At 44.7% G+C, this 23,031-nt stretch overlaps 1 protein-coding gene across 2 annotated transcripts; it reads right to left on the minus strand.

The window, feature by feature from the left end:
• Positions 1-6,767: 6,767 nt before the first annotated feature.
• degs2 (delta(4)-desaturase, sphingolipid 2) lies at positions 6,768-20,898 on the minus strand. 2 transcript variants are annotated; one of them, XM_018764250.1, is made up of 3 exons: positions 20,507-20,898; positions 10,469-11,211; positions 6,768-7,921 (listed from the first exon to the last, which is right to left on the minus strand). In XM_018764250.1, exons 1-3 carry the CDS (start codon positions 20,586-20,588, stop codon positions 7,778-7,780), a joined length of 969 nt encoding a protein of 322 aa, XP_018619766.1. In that variant the 5' UTR covers positions 20,589-20,898; the 3' UTR covers positions 6,768-7,777. The 2 variants fall into 2 exon arrangements, with proteins under 2 accessions (XP_018619766.1, XP_018619767.1); XM_018764251.1 differs by having other exon boundaries at positions 10,469-11,206; positions 20,507-20,572.
• Positions 20,899-23,031: the final 2,133 nt, after the last annotated feature.

Raw genomic sequence — 23,031 nt, forward strand, 5'->3', positions numbered from 1 at the left:
TGGTTGGTTGGTGGGTGGGTGGGAGGGTGGGAGGGATGGGCAGGTGCAGACCAGCAAGCTGGCAGACAGGTGGACACTCGCACTGATTACACATTTCCCCCCTTCCCTGTACATAGAAACAGACCAGTTTGCAGCTTGCTGCTCTCAGTCTATTAATTAAAGAACTTTGATTAAACTGAAGTTTTGGTCTAGGATTTTTCTTGGTTTACTTTTTGTTTCATTTTTAATTATTATTATGCTATATATAATTTTTCAGAAAAAAAAACATTGCACACCATTTTATGTTTGCCTTTTATATTTTATATAAGTTATTTCCTTTCCTTTGGTCATTGAAAATACAGTTATAAGCACATACAGTTTGCTTTATAGTCATCTGACATCAGTATAATTTTTTTAACCAGATTTCTATTCTTTTGCCAACACAGATGTATGGAATTCACTGGAATAATTGTTTAAAAAAAGAGGTTTTGAGTGTGAATTAGATGTGGAGGACATAGAATCTGTTGCTCTTTGGGTATTGCAACCTTATAAACAATACAAGGAAACACCAGAGTTGTCTGTGATCATGTTGTTAATAAAATGTTTATTGGCTGCGAGGTATGGTGAAGTATTGTTTGTTTTATTATATCCCTTTTTGACTAAGTGCTTCCTGGTATAAAAAATGAAAATGAATGAAATCCACAAATTTTAAATCCATTTAAATAAAACTGTGAACACCAAACCTGTGACTTGGTCTCTTCTTTTCCTAATCACAGTTGTGTAGTAACAGGTCACATTTCAAGAACACTCATTGATCCTTTTTACTTTTACTGGAGTACATTTGTGAAGAAAAAAATCACTTTTACCCTATTACATGGGTGATACCATATTCTGTCAGCCTCTTTTGATTCCTCGTGAATTTTTCACATCTCATGTTTCACTGTTCCTCAGAACGATCGCCAGCATTATGGTGAACCGTGGATTTCACTATGGTGAACCTATTCCATTATGGTGAACCTGTGGATTTCATGAGCCTATCAGCCATGTGGCCAGTGACCTTATGAATTGTTTACTTATGTGTGACCATCTAGTTGTAGAACTGAGTTCTACGAAGGAGGTATTTGTTCATTTCATTCTCAACATACAGACTTAACTGGGAACAAGAGTTGGTTGATTATTCAGAAGTCAGTTGTGACACAGAGCAAGTGACTCCTCATAAATTCTTTATGTTGTTATTCATAACGTGCAGTGCCAGAAATGGTGGTATTGGAAAAAGTGATTTTTTGATAGAATTGCGTGTATACTGGTCAACAAAATGTTAACTTTTTTTCTATAAAGGCAGGGTTTAAAAGTTACAAAGCAATTAAGTTTTGAAAAAATGTATATTACTTATTCATAAATAAGGCTGTTATTACATGTAAAATATGCACAAACGTACTTGTAAAACATATATGTCTGCTTTTTGGCTGTATTTGGCCTCGGGAACATCCCCCTTCAATGTCAATGATCTGCCACAATATTGGGACTCCACTTGCCTTGGTCTCTTTTGTCAGGAGCAGTATGCTCCTGGTAGGGTCGCTTATGGCGACCAGGTTTGGAGGGAAGATCCAGACTAAGGTGATCTGAAAAACCCCTATGGCAAATGGGAACAAGAGGACGTTTACTGTACCCGGAATAGGGTCACTGGGGCATACCCCTGGAGCCAGGCCTGGGGGTAGTGTTCCTTAGCGAGCGTCTAGTGGCCGAGCAGCCCACGTAACCTGGCCAGGCTCAGCCTGAAAAAGCAACATGGGGGGCCATGTGGGCCAACTACCCACAAGGTCCAACATGGGGGTTCTGGTGCAATGACTTTCAGGCAGCAGGAGGGGGCAGAGTGGTGCGTGGAGTGGCGGCCCCTCGCAGCAGAAACTGGCTCTTGGCACGTGGGATGTAACCTCACTGGGGGAAGGAGCCACAACTGATGCAGGAGGTTGAGAGATCCCAACTAGATATAGTTGGGCTCACCTCCACCCACAGTGTTGACTCTGGAACCAAACTCCTTGATAGGGGTGGTCTCTCTCCTACTCAGGAGTTGCACAGGGTGAGAGGTGCTCAGCAGGTGTGGGGATACTCACGAGCCCCCAGCTGGCTGCCATACAGTTTAAGTTTGTTCCGGTGGACGAGAGGGTCGCTTCTGTTGTGCCTTTTATTGTTTGGGTTGGTGCTGTTTGATGTTGTGTGGAGAGGTGTTTGGATTTGGTTGCCAACTTATGACTGTTGAGTGGTTGGCAGTGAATTTGAATTTGTATAATTTAGAATGCAATTTATAGAACTGCCGCTAGATGGCCACACATTAATAACATTCTTTGTTTAGCGAAAATGTGATACAATAGAGGGGGTGCAGTGGCGCAGTGGGTTGGACCGCAGTCCTGCTCTCCGGTAGGTCTGGGGTTCGAGTCCCGCTTGGGGTGCCTTGTGACGGACTGGCGTCCCGTCCTGGGTGTGTCCCCTTCCCCCTCCGGCCTTACGCCCTGTGTTGCCGGGTAGGCTCCGGTTCCCCGTGACCCCGTAAGGGACAAGCGGTTCTGAAAATGTGTGTGTGTGTGTGTGTGATACAATAGTGAAGAAGAGTTTGCCTCAGAGTGTGTACAAGTGGAGCGGCAGCAGTTTATGTTGGTGTTTTAGTTAAATGTAACGTTGTTATTGAAAAACCTAGAAGTAGGTCTCGTCATTTGTGAACTCAAGAAGCTGCAACAGTGTTAGTGACAACAGCCTCAGGAAAACTTTGGTGCATAACCACACACAACAGTCAAACAGCAGCTCAGAGTATTCGACCTTCTGGGAACAACTGTCAGAGGACCCAAAAAGGGCAGCAGCGCCTGCAGTTGCTGAAGCTAAATCCAGAGCATGGGAAGAGTTTGGAGAGGCAATGGAAAATGCTTTCAGTAAGCCTCAAAAAGGTTCTGGAGAACTATTCGGCAGCTCAGGAGGGGTCGGAGGAACTTTGCTCAAGCTGTGCTCGGCAAAGGTGGAGAAACTCTGACCTCAAATGAGGACATTGTCGGGAGGTGGAAGGAGCACTTTGAGGTCTCCTAGTAAGGAGCAATATACCTCCCTTACAGGAGTATCAGAGTCCATTTCCCTGGTGGAAGTCACAGAGGTAGCTGGAAAGCTCCACAGTGGCAAAGCACCACGGGTGGATGACATTCGCCCGGAACTGCATAAGGCCCTGGATGTTCTAGGGCTGTCATGGCTGACACGCCTCTGCAATGTTGCATGGACCTCGGTGACAGTGCCTTTGGATTGGCAAACTGGGGTGGTGGTCCTTATCTTTAAGAAAGGGGACTGGAAAGTGTGTGCCAGCTTTCGAGGTATCACACTTCTCAGACTCCCTGGGAAAGTCTATGCCAGGGTGCTGGAAAGGAGGCTCCGGCTGATAGTTGAACCTCAGAAGAACAATGCGGATTCCAATCTAGGTGTGGAATAGCGGACCAGCTTTTCACCCTCTCACAGATAATTGAGGGGGCATGGGAGTTCGCTAATTCAGTCTACATGTGTTTTGTACACTTGGAGAAAGCCTACGACCGTATTTCCCAAGAAATTCTGTGGGAGGTGCTTCGGGAGTATGGGATGCTGGGGCCATTACTGTGGGCCATTCGGTCTCTGTACATGAGAGCTGAGCGAGAGCTGTGTCCGCATACTCGACATTAAGTCAAGCTCGTTAAATGTGGGTGTTGGACTCCGCCAAGGTTGTGTCTTGTCCCCACTCCTGTTTGTGGTTTTCATGGACAGGATATCAAGGTGCAGCCGAGGTCAGAAGGGCATTCTATGTGGGGCCAGAAGGAGATATCTCTGCTTTTGACACCGTCACATGGATGCCTCCAGCACACACACACACATTTTCAGAACCGCTTGTCCCATATAGGGTCACGGGGAACCGGAGCCTACCCGGTAACACAGGGCGTAAGGCCGGAAGGGGAGGAGACACACCCAGGACGGGACGCCAGTCCGTCGCAAGGCACCCCAAGCGGGACTCGAACCCCAGACCCACCGGAGAGCAGGACTGTGGTCCAACCCACTGCGCCACTGCACCCCCTCCCTCCAGCACACACTGGAACAATTTGCAGCCAAGCGTGAAGTGGTTGGTATTAAGATCAGCACCTCCAAGTCTGAGTCCATGGTTCTCTCATGGAAAAGGATGGTACGCCCCATCCAGGTACACACACACACACACATTTTCTGAACCGCTTGTCCCATACGGGGTCGCGGGGAACCGGAGCCTACCCGGCAACGCAGGGCGCAAGGCCAGAGGGGGAGGGGATACACCCAGGACGGGACGCCAGTCCGTCGCAAGACACCCCAAGTGGGACTCGAACCCCAGACCCACCGGAGAGCAGGACCCGGTCTAACCCACTGCGCCCCCCCCCCCCCCCAATCCAGGTAATGGGAGAGAATTTGCCCCAGCTGGAGGAGATTATCTTGAGTCTTGAGTGAGAGGAGCAGGGAGCATGAGATCAGCTGCAGACTGGGAGCAGCGGCAGCAGTAATGCGGTTGCTGTACCGGACTGTAATGGTGAAGGGGGAGCTGAGCCATAAGGCAAAGCTCTCTATTTATAGTCTATGTCCCTACCCTCACCTATGATCATGAACTCTGGGTAATAACCGAAAGAATAAGATCACAGATACAAGCAGCTGAAATGAGTTTTCTCTGCAGGGTGTTGGGACTCACTCTCCAAGACAGGGTAAGGAGTTCAGACATCCGGGAGGAACTCAGAGTAGAGCCACTACTCCTCCACAATGAGAGGAGCCAGTTGAGGTGGTTTGGGCATCTGGTAAGGATGCCCCCTGGGTATCCAGGTATACCGGCACAGCCAACTGGGACGAGGCCCTGAGGTTGGCCCAGGACCCGCTGGAGGATTACATCTTCCAATTGGTCTGGGAGCAGCTGGGGATCCCCCAGTTTGAGTGGGAGGAAGTTGTGAGGGACAGGGACGTCTGTGCTTCTCTGCTCTCCCTACTGCCACTGCAACCCTAGAAGGACAAACGGGCAAGAAATGGACGGACAGACGGACGGCCAGCCTTGCCAGCCGTGCCTTGCCACGCCACCGTTTTTGCCATATCTAAAATGTCTTGGTGAAATCTTTCGCCATGCTCATCGCTGAGTGCCCCGAGATTGTCTGGGAAGAAGTCCAAGTGTGAGTCTAAAAAGTGGATTTATGTTTGAAATGCCCCATATAGTACCAGTACCAATATACTGTACAGTATGTAGAGTACAGTATACTGGTATTTAAAAACTATGGATGATAGAGAAATTCTGAAAACATATTTGAATTCAGTGTGCAAAAATGCATAGAAAACAGGATTTTTTTTTTTTTCATGGGACAAAAAAAACTTCACCAGTAATTACCAACTGGTCACATGCACCTTTGTTTAATGAGAAGTGCATCACTCTGGAGGAGAGCAGCTCTCAAATGAATACATATACATGTAACATGAATGTAAAGAACCCAGGCAGCTCCGTGAGGTGGGAGGCAACAGCAGGGTTTTTTGGATGGGAACAGAGCAGCACCTGTGACTGTTACTTCTCAATTCCCTTTCAACAAGAAGGTCCTTCCCAGCAACGAGTCAAGTCACCTTGTGCATGTTTGTGTGTTCTCACTCCCGAGGCAAAGGGTATTTACCACATTGTCCCCAATCAGCTCCTCGATCCCTTTTACCCCAACACATCACATGATATTCACAAATACCCAATACCAGCATTATAAGAAAAAATAAAAGAATAATTACTGGAAATTTTAAGAATGATGTCAGTTGCACGTTACCTTGAAGAGCAGACCACTGTGGATCAGCTCCGAGCTGGACTTTTAATATGAAGGTGGAGGATGATGGAGAGCTCAGTCCATCTTCTGTTTGCTTCTTTTACACCTTCTCTACACCCCTCTGAAAATGGTGCTGTGTGGCTTTTCCCCCTACAACACGAGTCAGAACCACTGTGTGATATTGTACTTCTGACTGTACAAAACTACAGAAGTATTGCACCTCTGTTACTGTTTATTATAATGTTTACCAAAATAATTCCTGAAGTAAGCAGCACCAGATGCTTAGACTCAAGACACAGCCAGACACAGGGATCATACTGTTCCAGCAACACAGTCCATGGAACAAGTACAAAACAAAGTCATCAACAAAGCATTACAGTAATATTAAATTAAAACTAATAATCTAAATCACTTGTCTGCACTGACTTGTTGAATTCCTTTCTTTGTCACTGCATAGTGCACATGGTAAAACAAAAGAAAAATTTGTGGTTTTGCTGGACTATTACTGTTGCTTACCAGATGCTAAGGTAGAGATGCAGATTTACAGTACAGTACTAGATCCAAAGGGGGGGTGTGGTGGCACAGTGGGTTGGACCGGGTCCTGCTCTCCAGTGGGTCTGGGGTTCAAGTCCCGCTTTGAGTGCCTTGCGACGGACCGGCATCCCGTCCTGGGTGTGTCCCCTCCCCTTCCGGCCTTACGCCCTGTGTTGCCGGGTAGGCTCCGGTTCCCCGCGACCCCATATGAGACAAGCAGTTCATAAAGTGTGTGTGTGTGTGTGTGTGTACACACTAGATCCATTTAATGTGGTGTGTATTTTTACTGGAGCACATGAGGGTAAATACTTTATTAGCAGGTATTGGGGACTGAACGTAACAGTAGAATATAATTAATTGAATAATAAAATAGAATCAATAGATCAGAGAGGTATTTTGTAATTTTGAATGATTTGCAGTCACACTGCACTGAAACAATGTTTTTTCCAATTGACAGTTGTTTTATTTACACGTTTCTGGTCTCATAATAAGAAAAACAGCAGCAAGAATAAACAGACAGGGTATCGTTCAAAGACAAAAAAATCAGTTCCAAATTCATTTTTTTTTTTTTAGGAACTCAAATGTTTTAAACAATAAGAACAACAATAAATATTTTCACAAGGAGACTGGTGGTGCAATAGTGGAGAACTCGGGTAACACAGTCCTTGTACTGACAACACTGGTCCTACATTGTGGGACAGAAAAATATCGGCGTCCCTGGAGAAACTGCCTTTGTTGCTGCAATGATCATTCTCCTCAGCCGTACCGAACTCATGGGTAATTTTACTTTACTACAGGTGGGCAAACCACATCTTCAGAGGTATACAAGTTACGAAGGTAATTTTCCAGAATCAATCTCTTAGTTAATTCCTCTTTAAAGTAATAGAACTACAAGGGCCACTTTTCAAGGAGGAGCACAAGTTTACATGCAAAAGACAAGTGAAGGTATATATATATATTTTTTTCCTTTAAATCTAATTGGTAACTCTGGTAAATCAGGTGAGACAAAGTGTGTAAAACCCCGCAGTTCTGGTGAGACACAACTTGTCACCCTTGCACCGGAATCACACCAATGGCATAAACACAGACGTCCAACAGGGATCTCAGTTGAGTTTGTCAGTATCTCTAATCTTTTCAAAAGTAAGGACCTGACAAACTGTTTCAGCCAATGATTTGGTTCATCTAACAACTTCTAACAGCTAGACATTGTCTTTCAGTTCTTGTGCACAACAAGTTGACGTGGACAGTTTTTAGCTAATGAAATGAACTTAAGGGGTCTTGCTGAGCATTAACACGTGAACGAGAGCGGAACCTGTCAATATCCCTCAAAGACCCGTCTATCTTCCAAATGGATCATCTGTTTAACCTGAGTGGAAACCAAGGAAAGTGATCATTGATGGAGCAGCGCAGCTGTAGAAGGGGTCCAGGGCTGTTGGCACAGACCCTGCCCCTCATGACTTCCCGGCTCAGCGCTGTTTCACCACCTTGTACTGGCGCTTGATGCGAGCGTACGGGCCGATGCTGTCGTCAAACACGAAGTCCCACAACACACGGATCCATGAGGTGTGCTGTGGCAGGGTGTCATAATACTCCGCCGCAATCTTCTTCACCTACCGCAGAAAAAAAGATGTTCTTAGTGCCATTCATTTGTACAAGCTTTAGTTACTGCGTAACCCTTGACAAACACAAGAGTTCCTCTTAACTTCACACCCACACTGTTGTTAATCACTTGTCCCAAGTTACGGTCGTGATGGTCCAGACCCTATACAGGAAGTACACATACAGGTGGTCCTCGACTTACAATGGGATTATGTTCTGTGAAATCCATTGTAAGTCGAAAATATCATGAGTTGAAAATGCATTTAATATATCTAACCTACTGAACGCCATAGTCTAGAATACGTGCAATGGTCATTACAGGCTTGCCGCCTTCGTGCTGGGCAATTATCTTGAGTTTCTCCTCAAGAGTAACTGCCCTCCTCTTCTTCTTCTTCTCACCAGTAGCAGGAGACACAGATGGGCATATCTGCGACATTATGAAAGCGAAAAACACAATGCAGATACAGGAGGGTATCTGTATAGCGACCACGTGGCAAATTGGGAGATGGGGATCACTGCCGCTGTCCAGCATGGCGAGAGAGTATTGAACCGCATATTGCTTGCCCAGGAAAAAATCTAAATTCAAAGTACAGATTCTGCTTAATGTCTATCGCCAGCTCACCATCGTGAAGTTGAAAAATCAGAAGTCGAACCATTGTAAGTCGAGGAGCATTGTGCATAGTCTGTCATTCTGTCATATGTTCTGCATTGCTTTGTGTTTCTGCAAGGCTGTTACAGAAGCAGGGGGTCACAAAGAACAAATTCCTGGAGGTGGGCTGTAAGGTTGTAAAAGGGGGTGTAGGATGTGTGTGTCAAAATCAGTTGAGGCCTCTGTCAACAAGAGGCCATGAAAGACTGATATGACTGAAGTGCTATTGGGAGATTTAGACTCAGAGTTAAAAGGTAGCATCTGGGAAGAAGGACTATGCTATAAACATCTCCCAGAGTCTTCATGTCTCATTGTTATGCCTCCATAGGGACTCGACACAACCAACATGTAACCCATCACCTCCTTCTGTAGAGAACTGATGTGACCTCAACAGCTAATTAGCCACTGATTTGCTGGAAAGTTTAACTTGCAAATCTGCCAAAACTTTTAACAGTATGTGATCTACTAGGACCACACATTTGCCTGTGCAGAAGAAAATGTCACCCTGAGGATCAAAGTTAGAGAAGAGCTTCCTAACAGCAGTACCCTTGGACAATGAAGACCCTTTCTCTGTGACCCAATTCACATTTAGTGAAATACACTACAGTAAGAATTCAAGCTAAACACACATCGGCTCACCTTTTATGATGCAAGTCTACACAAGGAAAGCTTTAATGTAGTACACACACACACACACACACACACACACACTTTCCGAACCGCCTGTCCCATACGGGGTCGCGGGGAACCGGAGCCTAACCCGGCAACACAGGGCGTAAGGCCGGAGGGGGAGGGGACACACCCAGGACGGGACGCCAGTCCGTCGCAAGGCACCCCAAGCGGGACTCGAACCCCAGACCCACTGGAGAGCAGGACCCGGTCCAACCCACTGCGCCACCGCACCCCCTAGCAATATTATTATTCTTTTATGTAGTTTATTGAGTTTAAGCACATATTGCTACTGAAAATGGAAAAAAAGGTCAAGACATTCTACAGCTCCCAAATCCCCCAGATACAAATGTAAATATTTGCACCAGTTTTATTGTATGTGTGCGACCTGTGTGCAGTATAATATTTGTTTTTTTTTCAGGTGGCCACATTGATATGTAATCTATTAAAGATTACAAACTGTCAGATATTATATACTTCATAGGTACACAAAAATAGCTTCTTGTAGCATGAAAGCTATAAGCTGCCTTGATTAAAGTCTTTGGCTAAATAAAGAAAAACTTCTTAACAATGAACTGCTGTAGGACTCAAAGCAGTAGAATTGAGAGTAGAATTGAGTAGAATAGAGTTGGGAACCTTTAGAACAAGCGGATGGTCAGAAGAAAATACAAATGGGCTGCATCTAGTTCAGTTTTTTTGGAATCAGAGCATCCAACATTTTTAGGACAAGGGCCACAATCAGTTCTGTAAACCAACATGACTGCTGCATGTGTGAAAATCATGGCAAATAACATACTGAATCTTAAAATTAAATTTTTCAATGTAGACGTTTATCTTAGTTTGGCACAGTGTGTCAGTCTTACCTATAAATGTATCATCATGCCATTCAATAGAATTTGTAGTATTCATAGTACATTTACTTATTTATTTGACCCTTTTCTCCAAAGTGATTTGAAATGTTAAACTACTTACAATTCTTTACACATTTATACAGCTGGGTTATTTTATTTGAGCAATTCAGGGAAAGTACCAAGGTACTTTGAGTAGCAAGCTCAAGAGTACTACAGCAGGAGATGAGAGTCAAACCTGTGACCTTTGGGACCAAAGGCAGTCACTCTAACCACAACGCCACCAGCTGCCCCATTTGACAATTATCAAAACTGTGGGCTGCATGCAGTCCTTGGACTGAATGTTGGACACTCCTGACTTAGATGATCAGCTTGAGATGCTCTGTACTCACCAGAGGCAGCTTGCTTCCAGGTATGCTGGGAAAATCATGGTGCTCCATGTGGTAGCCCACATTGAAGGTGATGAGGTTCAGGGGACCATAGTAGGAGTACGTCTCATGGCCCTTCAGAAACATGTAGTGCTCTGCGATGAAGTGCCCAGAGATGGGGTGCAGGCCCATGCAGAGGATGGAGCCGGCAATCAGGTACACAATGGGCTTAAGACCCCAGAGGTAGAAGAGGACAAAGTCTGCCACAAACTGCACGACTGCATTGAGAGCCTCCAGGCTGGACACGGGCTTGGGGTTGACCACTAGGGGCCGCAGGGCATAGAAGAAGGGCTGGAGAAAGAGCCAGAGCAGCTTGCGCAGCGGTGTGCAGAAGAACCAGCCTTCGATGTCAGTGGGCACGTCCACATCCAGCCCATCTCCGCCCAGGTAGCGGTGGTGGTCAATGTGGTACTTCTTGAAGGAGGCAGAGTAGGGCAGTCCGATGGGCAGGTTGGCAAATATGGCGAACCAGCGGTTCCAGCGCGCCTGCTTGTTGCCAAAAGCCACGTTGTGCGAGATATCATGGATGGCCAGTGTGAGTGAGTGGTTGACGCATCCACCAAAGGCGTATGCCCAGAAGATAAGCCACTTCCAGGAGAGGTCCTGCACCAAGTAGCAGGCCAGAAGCTGAGCCAGAACCATCCCTGAAACAACCCACTTGAGATGAGGATCATGCCCCATCAAGGACTTGATCTCTGGATGCTTTGCTGGGTAAACAGACAAAAGACAATCTCAGGTATGGAGCTTAAGCAGCTACGAGACATCATATGAGTGTGAAAAGAAACTGTTCAATGGTTACAACCCAGTCATGCTGGCCTCACACCTCACAATGCAGCATGTAAAATTATGAAAATTGTTTGTACAAATATGAAGACATCTACTATGCTGACCCATACTGTCTCTGGTTCCCCCTACTCCGCTGTTAGTCACAAACTCCTGGTTCACAACTTCAATGGCCAAGCAGGTTCAGTTAGGACAGGAAGAATGAGCACACTACAATAATAGGGTACAGACATCATTTCAGGAGACAAAAAGGTGCAATGGCCTCTTTTCTCGTACGTTCACATATTTAACATCTTCCCTTACAGTCCTGTCCTCTAAAACAAAGGAGGAGTATAATACAGTAATAATAATAATAATAATAAAAGTATATCTGCACAGCTGACAATCTCAGTTGACATGGAACAGTGTAGACAGTGTAGTACATTATATTATTATTTATAAAATATATTTTATAAGCAGTAGAGTGGAACAGAAATTGTCTTTTTTTAAATCACTACATTTGTTTATATTACATTTTAAGAGGTGTATTTGCTACGGCTTTTTAATAACATAAAAAAAAAATATTTACTGTCAATGCAGATGTGGTAAGAAAGTGTTGTGAACAATGTGCTGTCACCCAACATGGCATGTCTTTCTCCATGTTATTTATTATGGTGAGTTTTGTTAAGATTGCTTCCATGCAACAAAATTACTATTGTGTCAAAAATCATTTTTAAAAAATAACACACGATACATTGAAATGATCAGCATGTGGGAAAATGGTTTCTCAGCCACGATATTAAAATGAAAAACTGACCTGAACGAGGCAGGACGACTTTCCCACTAACTGCTGGTAAGAGAAGAAAACAAAAGACTCGTCCTTGGCTGCAATACGGTAATTACAGTAACTCAAGCAAAGTGTGATCCCTCTCTCTCAGGGGGGAAAAGTGTTAAGAAGGGGCCTGTTAATTGGCTGAGCTTTTGTTTTCCTGTAACCTCCATTTCTTACACATGTCAGACAGAGCTGCTGTGCGTGTGTGTGTCACCAGGAGAATTGCTCTGGAACACTCAGCCTGAGAGCAGCAAAAGGCACAAACAATGATTTAAAGACATGTGTGTGTGGGAGTCATGCTGGAAAGGGAACAACAGAGGTCATACTGAAGACTCATCTAATTCATCTCGGCCATGTGTGCGCGTTCACCCATCCAGCACAGCGTGTGCCAGCAACTCAACATGTATTCCTTCAAAGTTCATGTGACAGAGGTTGAGAAACTTTTACAATGTGAAACCCAGCAGCGTCCTTCAAGAAAAGGACTCTCTTTACTCTTTGAAGCCCCACACACACACACTTACAGCACGTGTGTGTACTGATGTGGACTGACAGCAGGATATCCCCACAAGTGCGACACCTATTTAATGTGCACCTTTACATATGCGGTTGGTATGACAGTGCTGCTGGACTAGCTTGGGCCTCGCTTCTTTGGGCTGAAGCCACACACACACAGTCCCGCAGAAGAGGAGACAGACTCACACTATGCATGTTCCCTTTTTGCTCATTATTTGACTACAGGTCATGCAAATCTGACCCCAACGGGTCCCCAGCTTCTTTGCATAGGGCCATTTTACCTATACTCAACACCCCAGCCACCTGCGCCAGGTGGAAACCTGCACTGCATCACCAGGGCATTGGGTTAGTACTGCCCAAAAAAAAAAAAAAAAAAAAAAAAAGTGGACTACACTCAGGATACTGGGAAATACTCCATGGACACCTTTGTCCTGGGATGTTATGTAATCACTTTACCACTACTCACAGACTTAAGTAGAGGAGTAAACTTACTGGACAAGTTCACATTAAGAACCTTCACTGAGAGGAAGGCAGAGGCACAGCACATAAAATGAGTGCATCTCAGCTCCAGAGATTCCCACTGGGTGGGGTGTGGGGTTTGAGTCCAGCTCAGGGTTCGTGCAGTTTGTGTGTTCCTCGCCGCTTTTCCTCTATGAGTCGGATTTGAATTGAAAGCACACACACCTTACTCAAGTGCACTACTTCAATGGGTGGAATTCGAACCCAGGACCTTCACATTACAAGGTGATGACCCCACCCTAATGTGGCCTCAGTGTGCATTTGTGTGGGCTGGACAAGAGAACCCACATTGTTCTGTTTAAAACTGTATTCTTCGAATCCCAATATTAGACCTGCAGTTCTGCTTTAAAATTGTTTATTTGCTGCTGTTTTAAGTAACAGCAAAACTAAGAGCGGGAAGTATTTCACAAAAGGAGGAAATCAGGCTCAGTGGAACATAATAAGCTGGAACAAGTCTGTAGGTTTCATTGTGCAATTATTTACAGTATTGCGTAATTCAGTTACAGTGCAAAACACTACTGCAATGCAGTATCTATTACAGCACAACATAATGAATTACATACATTTACATGTATTCATTTAGCAGATGCTTTTCTCCAAAGAGATGTATATCTCATAGAAAATACAGCGTGTGCATTACATTAGCAGAAAGAGAGGCATAGATACAGACGTGTGATTCTTAAGTGCAGTTAGTTTCTTTCCACTATAAACCAATGTTCATCACACGAGTAGCTGCATAAAACTTTATCTGAAGATCTAAGATTCTCAAGCACCTTCCTAGTAATTTTTTTCTGAGAGACATATAAACATTTATGTTACATATTACAGTGCAATATAATGTATATAATAATAGTATATACATAATATTAATATATAATAATATACATACCAACCAACCAATATCAATAACCGCCTGTCCTGAGCGGGGTTGCGTTGACCCGGAGCCTATTGCTGGAGACACTGGGCGGAAGGCTGAAGGGGTTGGGCAACACACCTTGAACAGGATGCCAATCCATCATAGGGCCTCAGCTAGAAACCTAGGCACACAGCCGGGTGAAGGTACTGGAGCAATCGCAATCAAAGCACCTTGCTCAAGGGCACCACAGACGGAAACGGGGATCAAACCGGCAACCTTCAGAACCAAAGGCAGCCGCTCCAACCACGATGCCACCAGCCGCACTCTATTTATATATAATGTATATACCGTAATACTGTGTAATACTGTATATTAGTGCAATATTACACAGCAATATGCAATACATATTAGAGCACTATACATACTGTGCAATATATAGAGTATTACACAGTGAATTATGCAATATACAGTATATTACAATGCAATATGTATTACAGCGCAATATAGATAAGTATACCCCAGTACACGGACTCTTGCGTTCAGTATATGAACTCACTGCTCCCAGTATTACTGACTTCTCCCCAACGATGTAGAAGTCGTGAGCCGATGAGGAACAGACTTTTCAGCAATGTATGATAACCTATTCTTAATTTTACATTGTTGTTCAACTTGTTTTATGATACTTTTTGTTCACATACATGTCTACATTTCAAAAGGGTCTCAAAAATCATCTTTCTGACTCACTTCTCCCCACATCTCCCAATGGCTCAATGAATGTGCACGTTTGTTATCATTTTTAATAATTTGTTGAATTATGGAAAACCCTATAATGCAGCTACTTTTATAATATACAATGGTTCATGTGGTGAAATGCAGCAAATTGACTATACTCTAGAACCATGTGTCTGCATCCACATCTTCTCGTTCTGTTGATGTCGTGCACTTTTTCTGTTCTCTGAGATGTACGTGAAGTTGGAGAAAAGTACCTGTTAAATTATGTTAGTTATATCTAAATGTAGTTTGTGTCTTTCATATTTTTACATGGCCTGAACAGCAATAATAAATTAATAAAATCTCTGCCCTAATTCAGTCTTTGTTGAGTTCCTTCTTGATTATTTTTAGTATCATCATAATGTTTTGATTACTATTTCTTCAAGCTGTTTTTACATGTTTGGAGGGTGTTTATGGAAATATTCAGCCATGTCCATAAAGTCCAGGAGCCCATCGTTTTTTCCCCCTTTTTAAAATAATGGGAAAGGACCTTCCTAAGGTTTACAGACTCTTGGTATACAGACTGTTTTCAGGAACAAATTAGGTCAGTATAATGGGGAACACCTATTACCAGTACACTATGTATTCATAGAACATACTGTATACTGCATCGCAATATGTATCACATCGCAATATGTATTACAGTGCAATATACAGTATATATGTGTGTACTGCAGTGTGTGGTGAGTGTGGATGCACAACCACTTTCCAGGAGGAGTCATTTCTAACATTTGTTACCCTTTTCTGTGTCAGGAAGTTCATCATATGGCCCCCTGCACACCTCCCAGGAGGCACATGCTGTGATTTCACAACTATTACAAACGGCTCTGCTGATGTGGTTTGAACATTGACCTCCAGCAGGTCTTACAGTCAGCAGCAGGCGTTGCCACGGCAGCCAGCTGTGCACACAAAGTACACTGGCGTTGGTGTGTAGGCGCTGCCACTTTGTAGCTTTTCTTTAATGTGATGGGGACATTTAGGAAAGCCTGAAATAAAAACTGTGGTATGTCGGTAAAAAACAATGGGCCATTTATATGATTAAGAAAGTTTAATCATTAACCTCTAACCATAAAGGAACCCAATAAAGTTCAAGGGAATATATCTTCTGCAGATATGCAAACTTAGCATTACAGCTTTGTTTACTGCTCAACATGACACATCGACATCCAAGAGATTCATTTACGTGTGTTCATTTAGCTAAAGGTCCTCTGCAAAGGGACTTAAGACATTTAATGTGCCCACAATGACTGTATCAACCCATTCATGAAGCAAGGTCATTTTTACAGTAGCAACTCAGGATAAGTAGCTTGCTCAAGCGTAGTACAACAGAAGGTAGGATTCGAGCCTGCAACCTTTGAATCCAGAGGCCACAGTACTAATGAATATGCCACCTGCTGCCCTCAATGCAGCATTATTAATTTATGTCATTGGATTAATACACACACACTATCTGAACCGCATGCCCCATACAGGGTCACGGGGAGCCGGAGCGTAACCCGGCAACACAGGGCGTAAGGCTGGAGGGGGAGGGGACACACCCAGGACGGGACGCCAGTCCATCGCAAGGCACCCCAAGCAGGACGTGAACCCCAGACCCCCCGGAGAGCAGGACCCAGTCCAACCCACTGCGCCCCCACATTGGATTAATAATTAATTAATATTGGAAATGAATTTCACTGGACAGGCATGTCGAGATCTTGTCACAAAAACGTTATTTAGAGTAGAACAGAAACTCACACATGCCCACCTGGTGAATACCAAACTTACTCAGGTCCCATAGCCAGAAACCATGTTATTCATAATGGATTCTGGAAATTCCCTTCTCTCAGGCCTATCCTGTAATGTAGCAGCTACAATTGTTCTTTTTGCACAGTTCAGCATTTCTGAGGGACCAAACAAGCAGTTAAAGTGCTTTGCTCTGGTCCTTAACCACGGCAGTACCAGAGCCTCTACGAGCAGTACCGGACACTGCCACTGGAAGGAGGCCATTTGGGGAAGGGCTAACCCTGAGCTCACTCTTGGCAACCCTTTCATCCGCAACCACTCCGGTAACATTTTTAAAAAGCTATTAATTATTTAGTGCAGCCGTGTGTAAAATGAACCATCCTTCTTGGCATTTTTACCAGCCTTTCTTCTGTGTCAACTGACACCTACAAGAAACACCAGATAAAGGGAATCGATCACAAATTCACGTTCTCATCACCTGGACCATTCACCTGCAGACCAAAGAGTAAGATTTAGGGGTAGGGGTTTTAAAGCTTGGGGTCACAGGTTAAGAGGTACAGTTAGGGTCAAGAGTTAAGGTTAATACAATTAAGGGTTAAGTATTAGGTTCAAGAGTTAAAGATCAAGGTTACAATTAAGGGTTATGGTCAAGGGATAAAGGTTAGGGTTATGATTAAGGGTTACGCTAAGGTTAGGTTCAAGAGTTGAAGGTAAATGTAGGATTAAGAGTTTAGGTCAAGAACAGGATTAAGGGTTAGGGTTTAAGGCGGTTAGGGTCCAAAATTAAAGGTTAAGGTTATGGTTAAGGGCTAAGGACTGGGATTAGGGTAACCCTAAACCTAACCTAATCTCCTCTCCCCATGGTGACCTAAACCTAAAATGGAAGTGCAAATTGGTATCTGAAAATAACAGTTTGTCACAGAAATTAAATTGAGTTGAAATCCTACAGGGGGGTGCGGTGGCGCAGTGGGTTGGACCACAGTCCTGCTGTCCGGTGGGTCTGGGGTTCAAGTCCCGCTTAGGGTGCCTTGCGACGGACTGGCGTCCCGTCCTGGGTGTGTTCCCTCCCCCTCTGGCCTTACGCCCCTGTGTTCCCGGGTAGGCTCCGGTTCCCCGTGACCCTGTATGGGACAAGCGGTTCTGAAAATGTGTGTGTGTGTGTGTGTGAAATCCTACACCTTCACGATTTCCCTATGAGCGCCATCTCAGCAGTCCTGCAGGCCTTCTGCCATCTCCTATCACTACACCTCCAGTGGAAATTGTCACCCTGATCAGGTAATCGTTACACTCTTTGCATTTAGTCTAATGCTGCATATAAGCAATGAAAGGGACCCTATTTATAGCCATTCAAATAGCAGTGGTAATGAGGGGCACGTAGGGTCAGGGAACACACAACTCGCGCTGCTTCAGAACCTCAGGAAAGCATCCATCCTGACCACGGTATGAAGCTCTTCGAGGTGCCACCAAACTGCCACGGAGCCGCAATAATACCACTGATTTTAAACATTAACCAAGGGCCTCTGGCTCAGGAAGATAACTTGGCGTGGGACGGACAGCGCTGTGTGCCTTGCCAAAACGCTCGGCAAACAAGTTCATGGTTGGGTAGTTACAAACATTCCGTGTGTCAATAAAACTCGCTTCTATTCTCGCACCGATTATTAACAGGTTTACTATTGGAACAGTGTAAAAGGCTTAAAACAAAGCAGTGCTTCAAGCATTGTTGCAGTGGGCCAGTTATGAAGTCAGCAGATAAAAGGTGTGAGTTACACAACTGTGGCCCCGCCCTTCAGGCTCACACAATACATAATGTCATGGTACATTGTGTATCTGTGCTGCTGTACAGGAGAGTGTGTTTCACCAACACGCTGGGATCTTTCTCAGTAGCACCTGTCAGGGGTGCGGCCCTCATCTCCAGGTCTGCACGTCAGGACTCCAGTGACTTTATAACGGCTCGAGAGCCTCGTGAGCAGTACTAGATTCCAGTAAAACCACATACACCACAAAAAAGGGTGTGAGACCAGTGTAAAGTGTCAGCTGAGTGCGGTAATTATTTGTATTGTGTGTAATGGATTGAGACAAGAAGCCGAGGCTCACAGACACGTGTGAATGGAGCGACACATCAGATCCTGCCCTGCTTTCAGCAAGCTGCCCTCAAACTTCTCAGGTCACCATGCTCTCAGGCCGACACAATCTTCTCACAAGTTCTCAGCTAGACCCCCCCCAGTCTGGTGCCCTGAAGCTTTCAAAGGAAGTGTTGAGTTCTCATTTAAAGAGGGTTTTTATTTTTCATTATTCATTACCCCACAACGGCATCACACTGACAAGATTTCAGAACTTTACAAAACTAAGCTTCCCACCTGGGCCTTGAACCTGGAACCCATAACCTTGTTATACATTCACTCTTTTAACTGCTATGGCACCTGCCAAACACAGGTAAGTTTCAAGACTTCTGTCCTGCACAAAAACCCAGTTAAAAGGAGGTGTATTTTTATTACTGGCTACTGTTACTACTGGATTATTACTTATTGTCAGATATTTTATTACAGGATATTCCAAGACACCGCACAAACTGGCACACTGAGTCCATGTGGATTACACTGGCTCCTCATTTTACGAGCATAGTTGTGACTGGGAGTTTGTTTCTAATTTTTGTTCATAATCTCAAATGTAGCTATTATATGTTTTTAAATATTCTGGAGCTTTTTACTAGTAACTCCAAGCTGTATTCAAGTTGAAACTATTTTAAAACTGCATTAAAATGTCCCCTTCAGAAACCCCTGTTCAGTTCTGACTGTTGACCATACAGTTCTGTTTATTATCACCATGGTGGTGATCATGGTAACAAGAGGCCTCTTTGTACTGGCACAAGCAGAGTCACTGATACTCAGGGACAGCAGCCATAACCTGCAAACACTGTGGAGGTGAGTTGAATGAAGGCGGTTCCACAATCCTATTGCATTTGGGCGACTGACACCTGTGGACTCGACAGGTAAATGCAGGTTGAATTCACTCATGAATTTTTGAAGATACGATCTGTTTCACAAAAAATGATAGTATCTTCAAAAATTCATGGCTGGAGAAGCAAGTGTAGAAGAAGGGCCAAGCCTTATGGTCAGGCCAGGCCAAGCTGTGCAATTAACAACACCCAGCTAATTTCCCAGCAACTGGAAACCAGAGCACCTATATTTCAGCAGCCACATTTCCTCATACTTTTCTCCTTTTCCTCTTGCAACACAGTGCAAGAGAAGCTGCTGTGTGGAACGCACTTGTTCCATTCATCCCACAAGATACCTGCTAAGAGTCCCCAAAGTCCAGGTGCCTTATGAGGCCCAGCTGAGGACATCCAGCATGTCCTCAGTGTGGCTCCACCTCACCTGGATGACTGTCCAGCTAGAGACAGACAGTGATGAGCTACTCATTTCCATAAGGAAATTCATGTCTTCAGCATAACTGCTCTGACATGTGACCCATCTCCACATGAGGTCTGAAAGTAATTTCTGAGCAATAGGGTCTCCAAGGATTCACTGCTTCATGTATGTATGGACGTATTTATCTATACATGTTTCCATCCAGTTAGCCACGTTCACCAGCTCACACAGTACTTAGAGAAAGTTTAAATTAACACATTAATCCAGGTGAATAACAATTGACAATCACTTAAATATTTCTGCATTTATCTTTTTAAAACACACACAGTTATTGTGATTAGGATAGGAACTGGAGCCGTTTCACACTTGAGCCTGCAAATTCTGATTTCATCTCATTCTCGCCCGTCACGTAACAAACAAAGTTCGCGCGATTCGCACCGCGCGCACAACTCTCTCCTTCCCAGGACAGAAGGGGAGAAAAGAGGAAAAAAAAGAGGTGTGTGAACGGGTCTATCCAGGTGAGAGGCGCCCGCATGAGTCCTCCTCCTCGCCGCGCGCTAATCACCGCTGTCCACGCGCACTGACAGCTCGCGACGCTCGCTCCTTCCACGGGAACCTAGTCCCGGGGTCACTAAGCTCCAAGTGCGCAGTCCTACCCAAGATCTCTCTCCTCCTGGACGTGTGCGGCTGGTCGTCGTAGACCCACTCGAAGTCCTCTCTCGCAGCTCCTCTCCCCATGCCGGCGTCGGGCTGTGCAGGTGCAGGTGCAGGTGCGCGCGGTGCAGTGCGGCACTCCCTTCGAGCGCGCGATCGGCGGGCGTCAGACCGGCAGCTCCTCCCCAGCAGGAAGAGCAGGTAAGGCCGCGCGCGCTCCTGCTGAGATCCACACGCCCCCGGTTTCGCAGGTCTTCCGGTGCTCCGTGAGAAACTTCCACAGGTCTTACGAGTTGTATCGCAGGAACGTCCCGTTTCTCTTGTTTTGAACTTTTCTCAGTTCTAAGCCTAAGGTTTTCACGGTCCAGTCGCAGCTCCTTTACTTCACACTCTTTCTTTCGCAGCTCTGTCCGAGCTCTGCACGAATCCTCCACGGTCGCACGGCCCCACAAGTGCTGCTTCTCGCGGGATGAACGGACTCGCCTTCTCCGGCTTGACCACATTTTTCTCACGCAAATACGTTGCCATGGCAACGTACTTTAAAACGAAGTTTGACTGCAAACGGATTTTTACAGTAATGAGCCGTTTAGTCGAGGTCGAGTGTTAATGCTGTAAAATAGTTTAAACTATTTAACTTACAGATTGTGTCAGGTGAGATTTATCTGAATACTTTTAATTGCAGCTGACTTGTCGAATAAACCTCTGCTTTGTTTATCTTTTGTGAATGTAAACCGGGGTCTAATAGGAATCTTTTTGAAGTCTTAAATCAAGGTGTTTAGGTGCAGTGCTATCAAATGATTAAATTGGTTTTAAAAAATGTCAGTTAATCGCACATTAATGTAGCCTATTAAAAGAGGGGGCGCAGCGGGTTTGACCGGGTCCTGCTTTCTTGTGGGTCTGGGGATCGAGTCCCGCTTTGGGGGCTTTGCAGCGGACTGGCATTCTGTCCTGGGTGTGTCCCCCCCTCCCCCTTCCAGCCTCACGCCCTGTGTGTTGCCGGGTTAGGCTCCGGCTCGCCACGACCCCGATTGGGACAAGCGGTTTCAGACTTTGTGTGTGTGTGTTTTAAAAGGTTTGCCTTGAGCAATTTAACCATCTGGTAAATAGCGATTAAAATCCAGATTAATATGTTTTTAAAAAGTCCGTGTTTTATGACATTATGATATCTGAATACTGCAAGTGTAGGACTTGCATATATTGGAGGGATCAACAAAATCGACTTTTATTGAAAAAGACCTCTGCATTGTTAGTAATTCAGTGGACGCTGTTGAAAAACTCTTAAACAGAGGTTTTGTAGCGCTGTCAGTTGATAATTTTTTCAAACATAATTGATCGCACATTTCGATGTTATTGATCACCATTAACTGCGTATTTGATGTATTTTATTTAAAAAAAAAAGTTTGTCTCGATGAGCAACTTATTTGTTAAATAGCTATTCAAATACATATTTTTTATTAATATAATTTGACAAATGACAAAGTCTAAAACTGAAATGTTGGTGCGCTCAATACATTTAAAAAACCGTCCTCTTTTAAATTGTAATTGAATATTGTAATTGAATATTGTAACTGCAGGATATCCATCACAAAAGGGAGGACTCCTCTCAAAGCTCACTTTTATGGAGTAAAACCTCTGAATTTGACTGTGTTCGGTCCGTGTAAATGGGGCTCCAATAGAAGTGGCCTATAAAGTGTCACTTGCTGAACTCCAAAGACATTTTTACACACACACACCCCGTCTGAAACCACTTGTCTCATGTGGGGTCACAGGGAGCCGGAGCCTACCCGGCAACACAGGGCGTAAGGCCGGAGGGGGAGGGGACACACCCGGGACGGGACGCCAGTCCGCCACAAGGCGCCCCAAGCGGGACTCAAACCCCAGACCCACCAGAGAGGAGGACCTGGTCCAACCCACTGCGCCACTGCACTCCCCTCCAAAGACATTTACGTGTATATTTATTCATTTAGCAGACACTTTCTCCAAAGCACCGTACATCTCATAGAAAATACAATGTGTGTATTACCTTAGCAGAAAGAGACACATGCAGACGTGTGATTCTAAGTGCAGTTTGGTTCATATGGTGGAAAGAAACTATGTTCATCACACAAGTAGCTGCATAAAACTTTATCAGAATATTGACAATTCCTAATCACATTCCTAAATACATTTAACATTTACACTGTATGAGTAGCTGTGTGAAACACAGCAAGTGAAGCACAACTCAGGTAGCAGCATTAAGTATCGGGTGGCAGGGTGGCACAGTGAGTAGCGCTGCTGTCTCACACTGCCTGGGTTGTGCGAGAGGGTGTGGGTTCAATCCCCACTCTCTTTGTATAGAGTTTGCATGTTCTCCCTGTGTCTGCATGGGTTTTGTCCCACAGTCCAAAGACATACTGTTCAGGTTCCCACATAGTGTGGGAGTGACACAGAACTCTAGCTTTCTAGAACTGGTGTTTCACTAATGTATGGATGAGTGACCCTGTGTAAGTATCTAGCAGTGTAAGTCACCTTGGTGAATAAGGAATGT

The sequence above is a fragment of the Scleropages formosus genome, chromosome 15 (genome assembly GCF_900964775.1).
Source record: "Scleropages formosus chromosome 15, fSclFor1.1, whole genome shotgun sequence".
In the NCBI taxonomy this organism is placed as follows: domain Eukaryota; kingdom Metazoa; phylum Chordata; class Actinopteri; order Osteoglossiformes; family Osteoglossidae; genus Scleropages; species Scleropages formosus.

Bases quoted from the DNA above. Each gene is read 5' to 3' on its own strand.
- degs2 (XM_018764250.1), bottom strand. From the start codon at position 20,588: ATGGGGAGAGGAGCTGCGAGAGAGGACTTCGAGTGGGTCTACGACGAC. The intron at 11,212-20,506 runs GTAGGACTGCGC...CTGTTTACCCAG, and splicing joins CAGGAGGAGAGAGATCTTGG to CAAAGCATCCAGAGATCAAG. The intron at 7,922-10,468 runs GTGAGTACAGAG...TTTCTGCGGTAG, and splicing joins CTGGAAGCAAGCTGCCTCTG to GTGAAGAAGATTGCGGCGGA.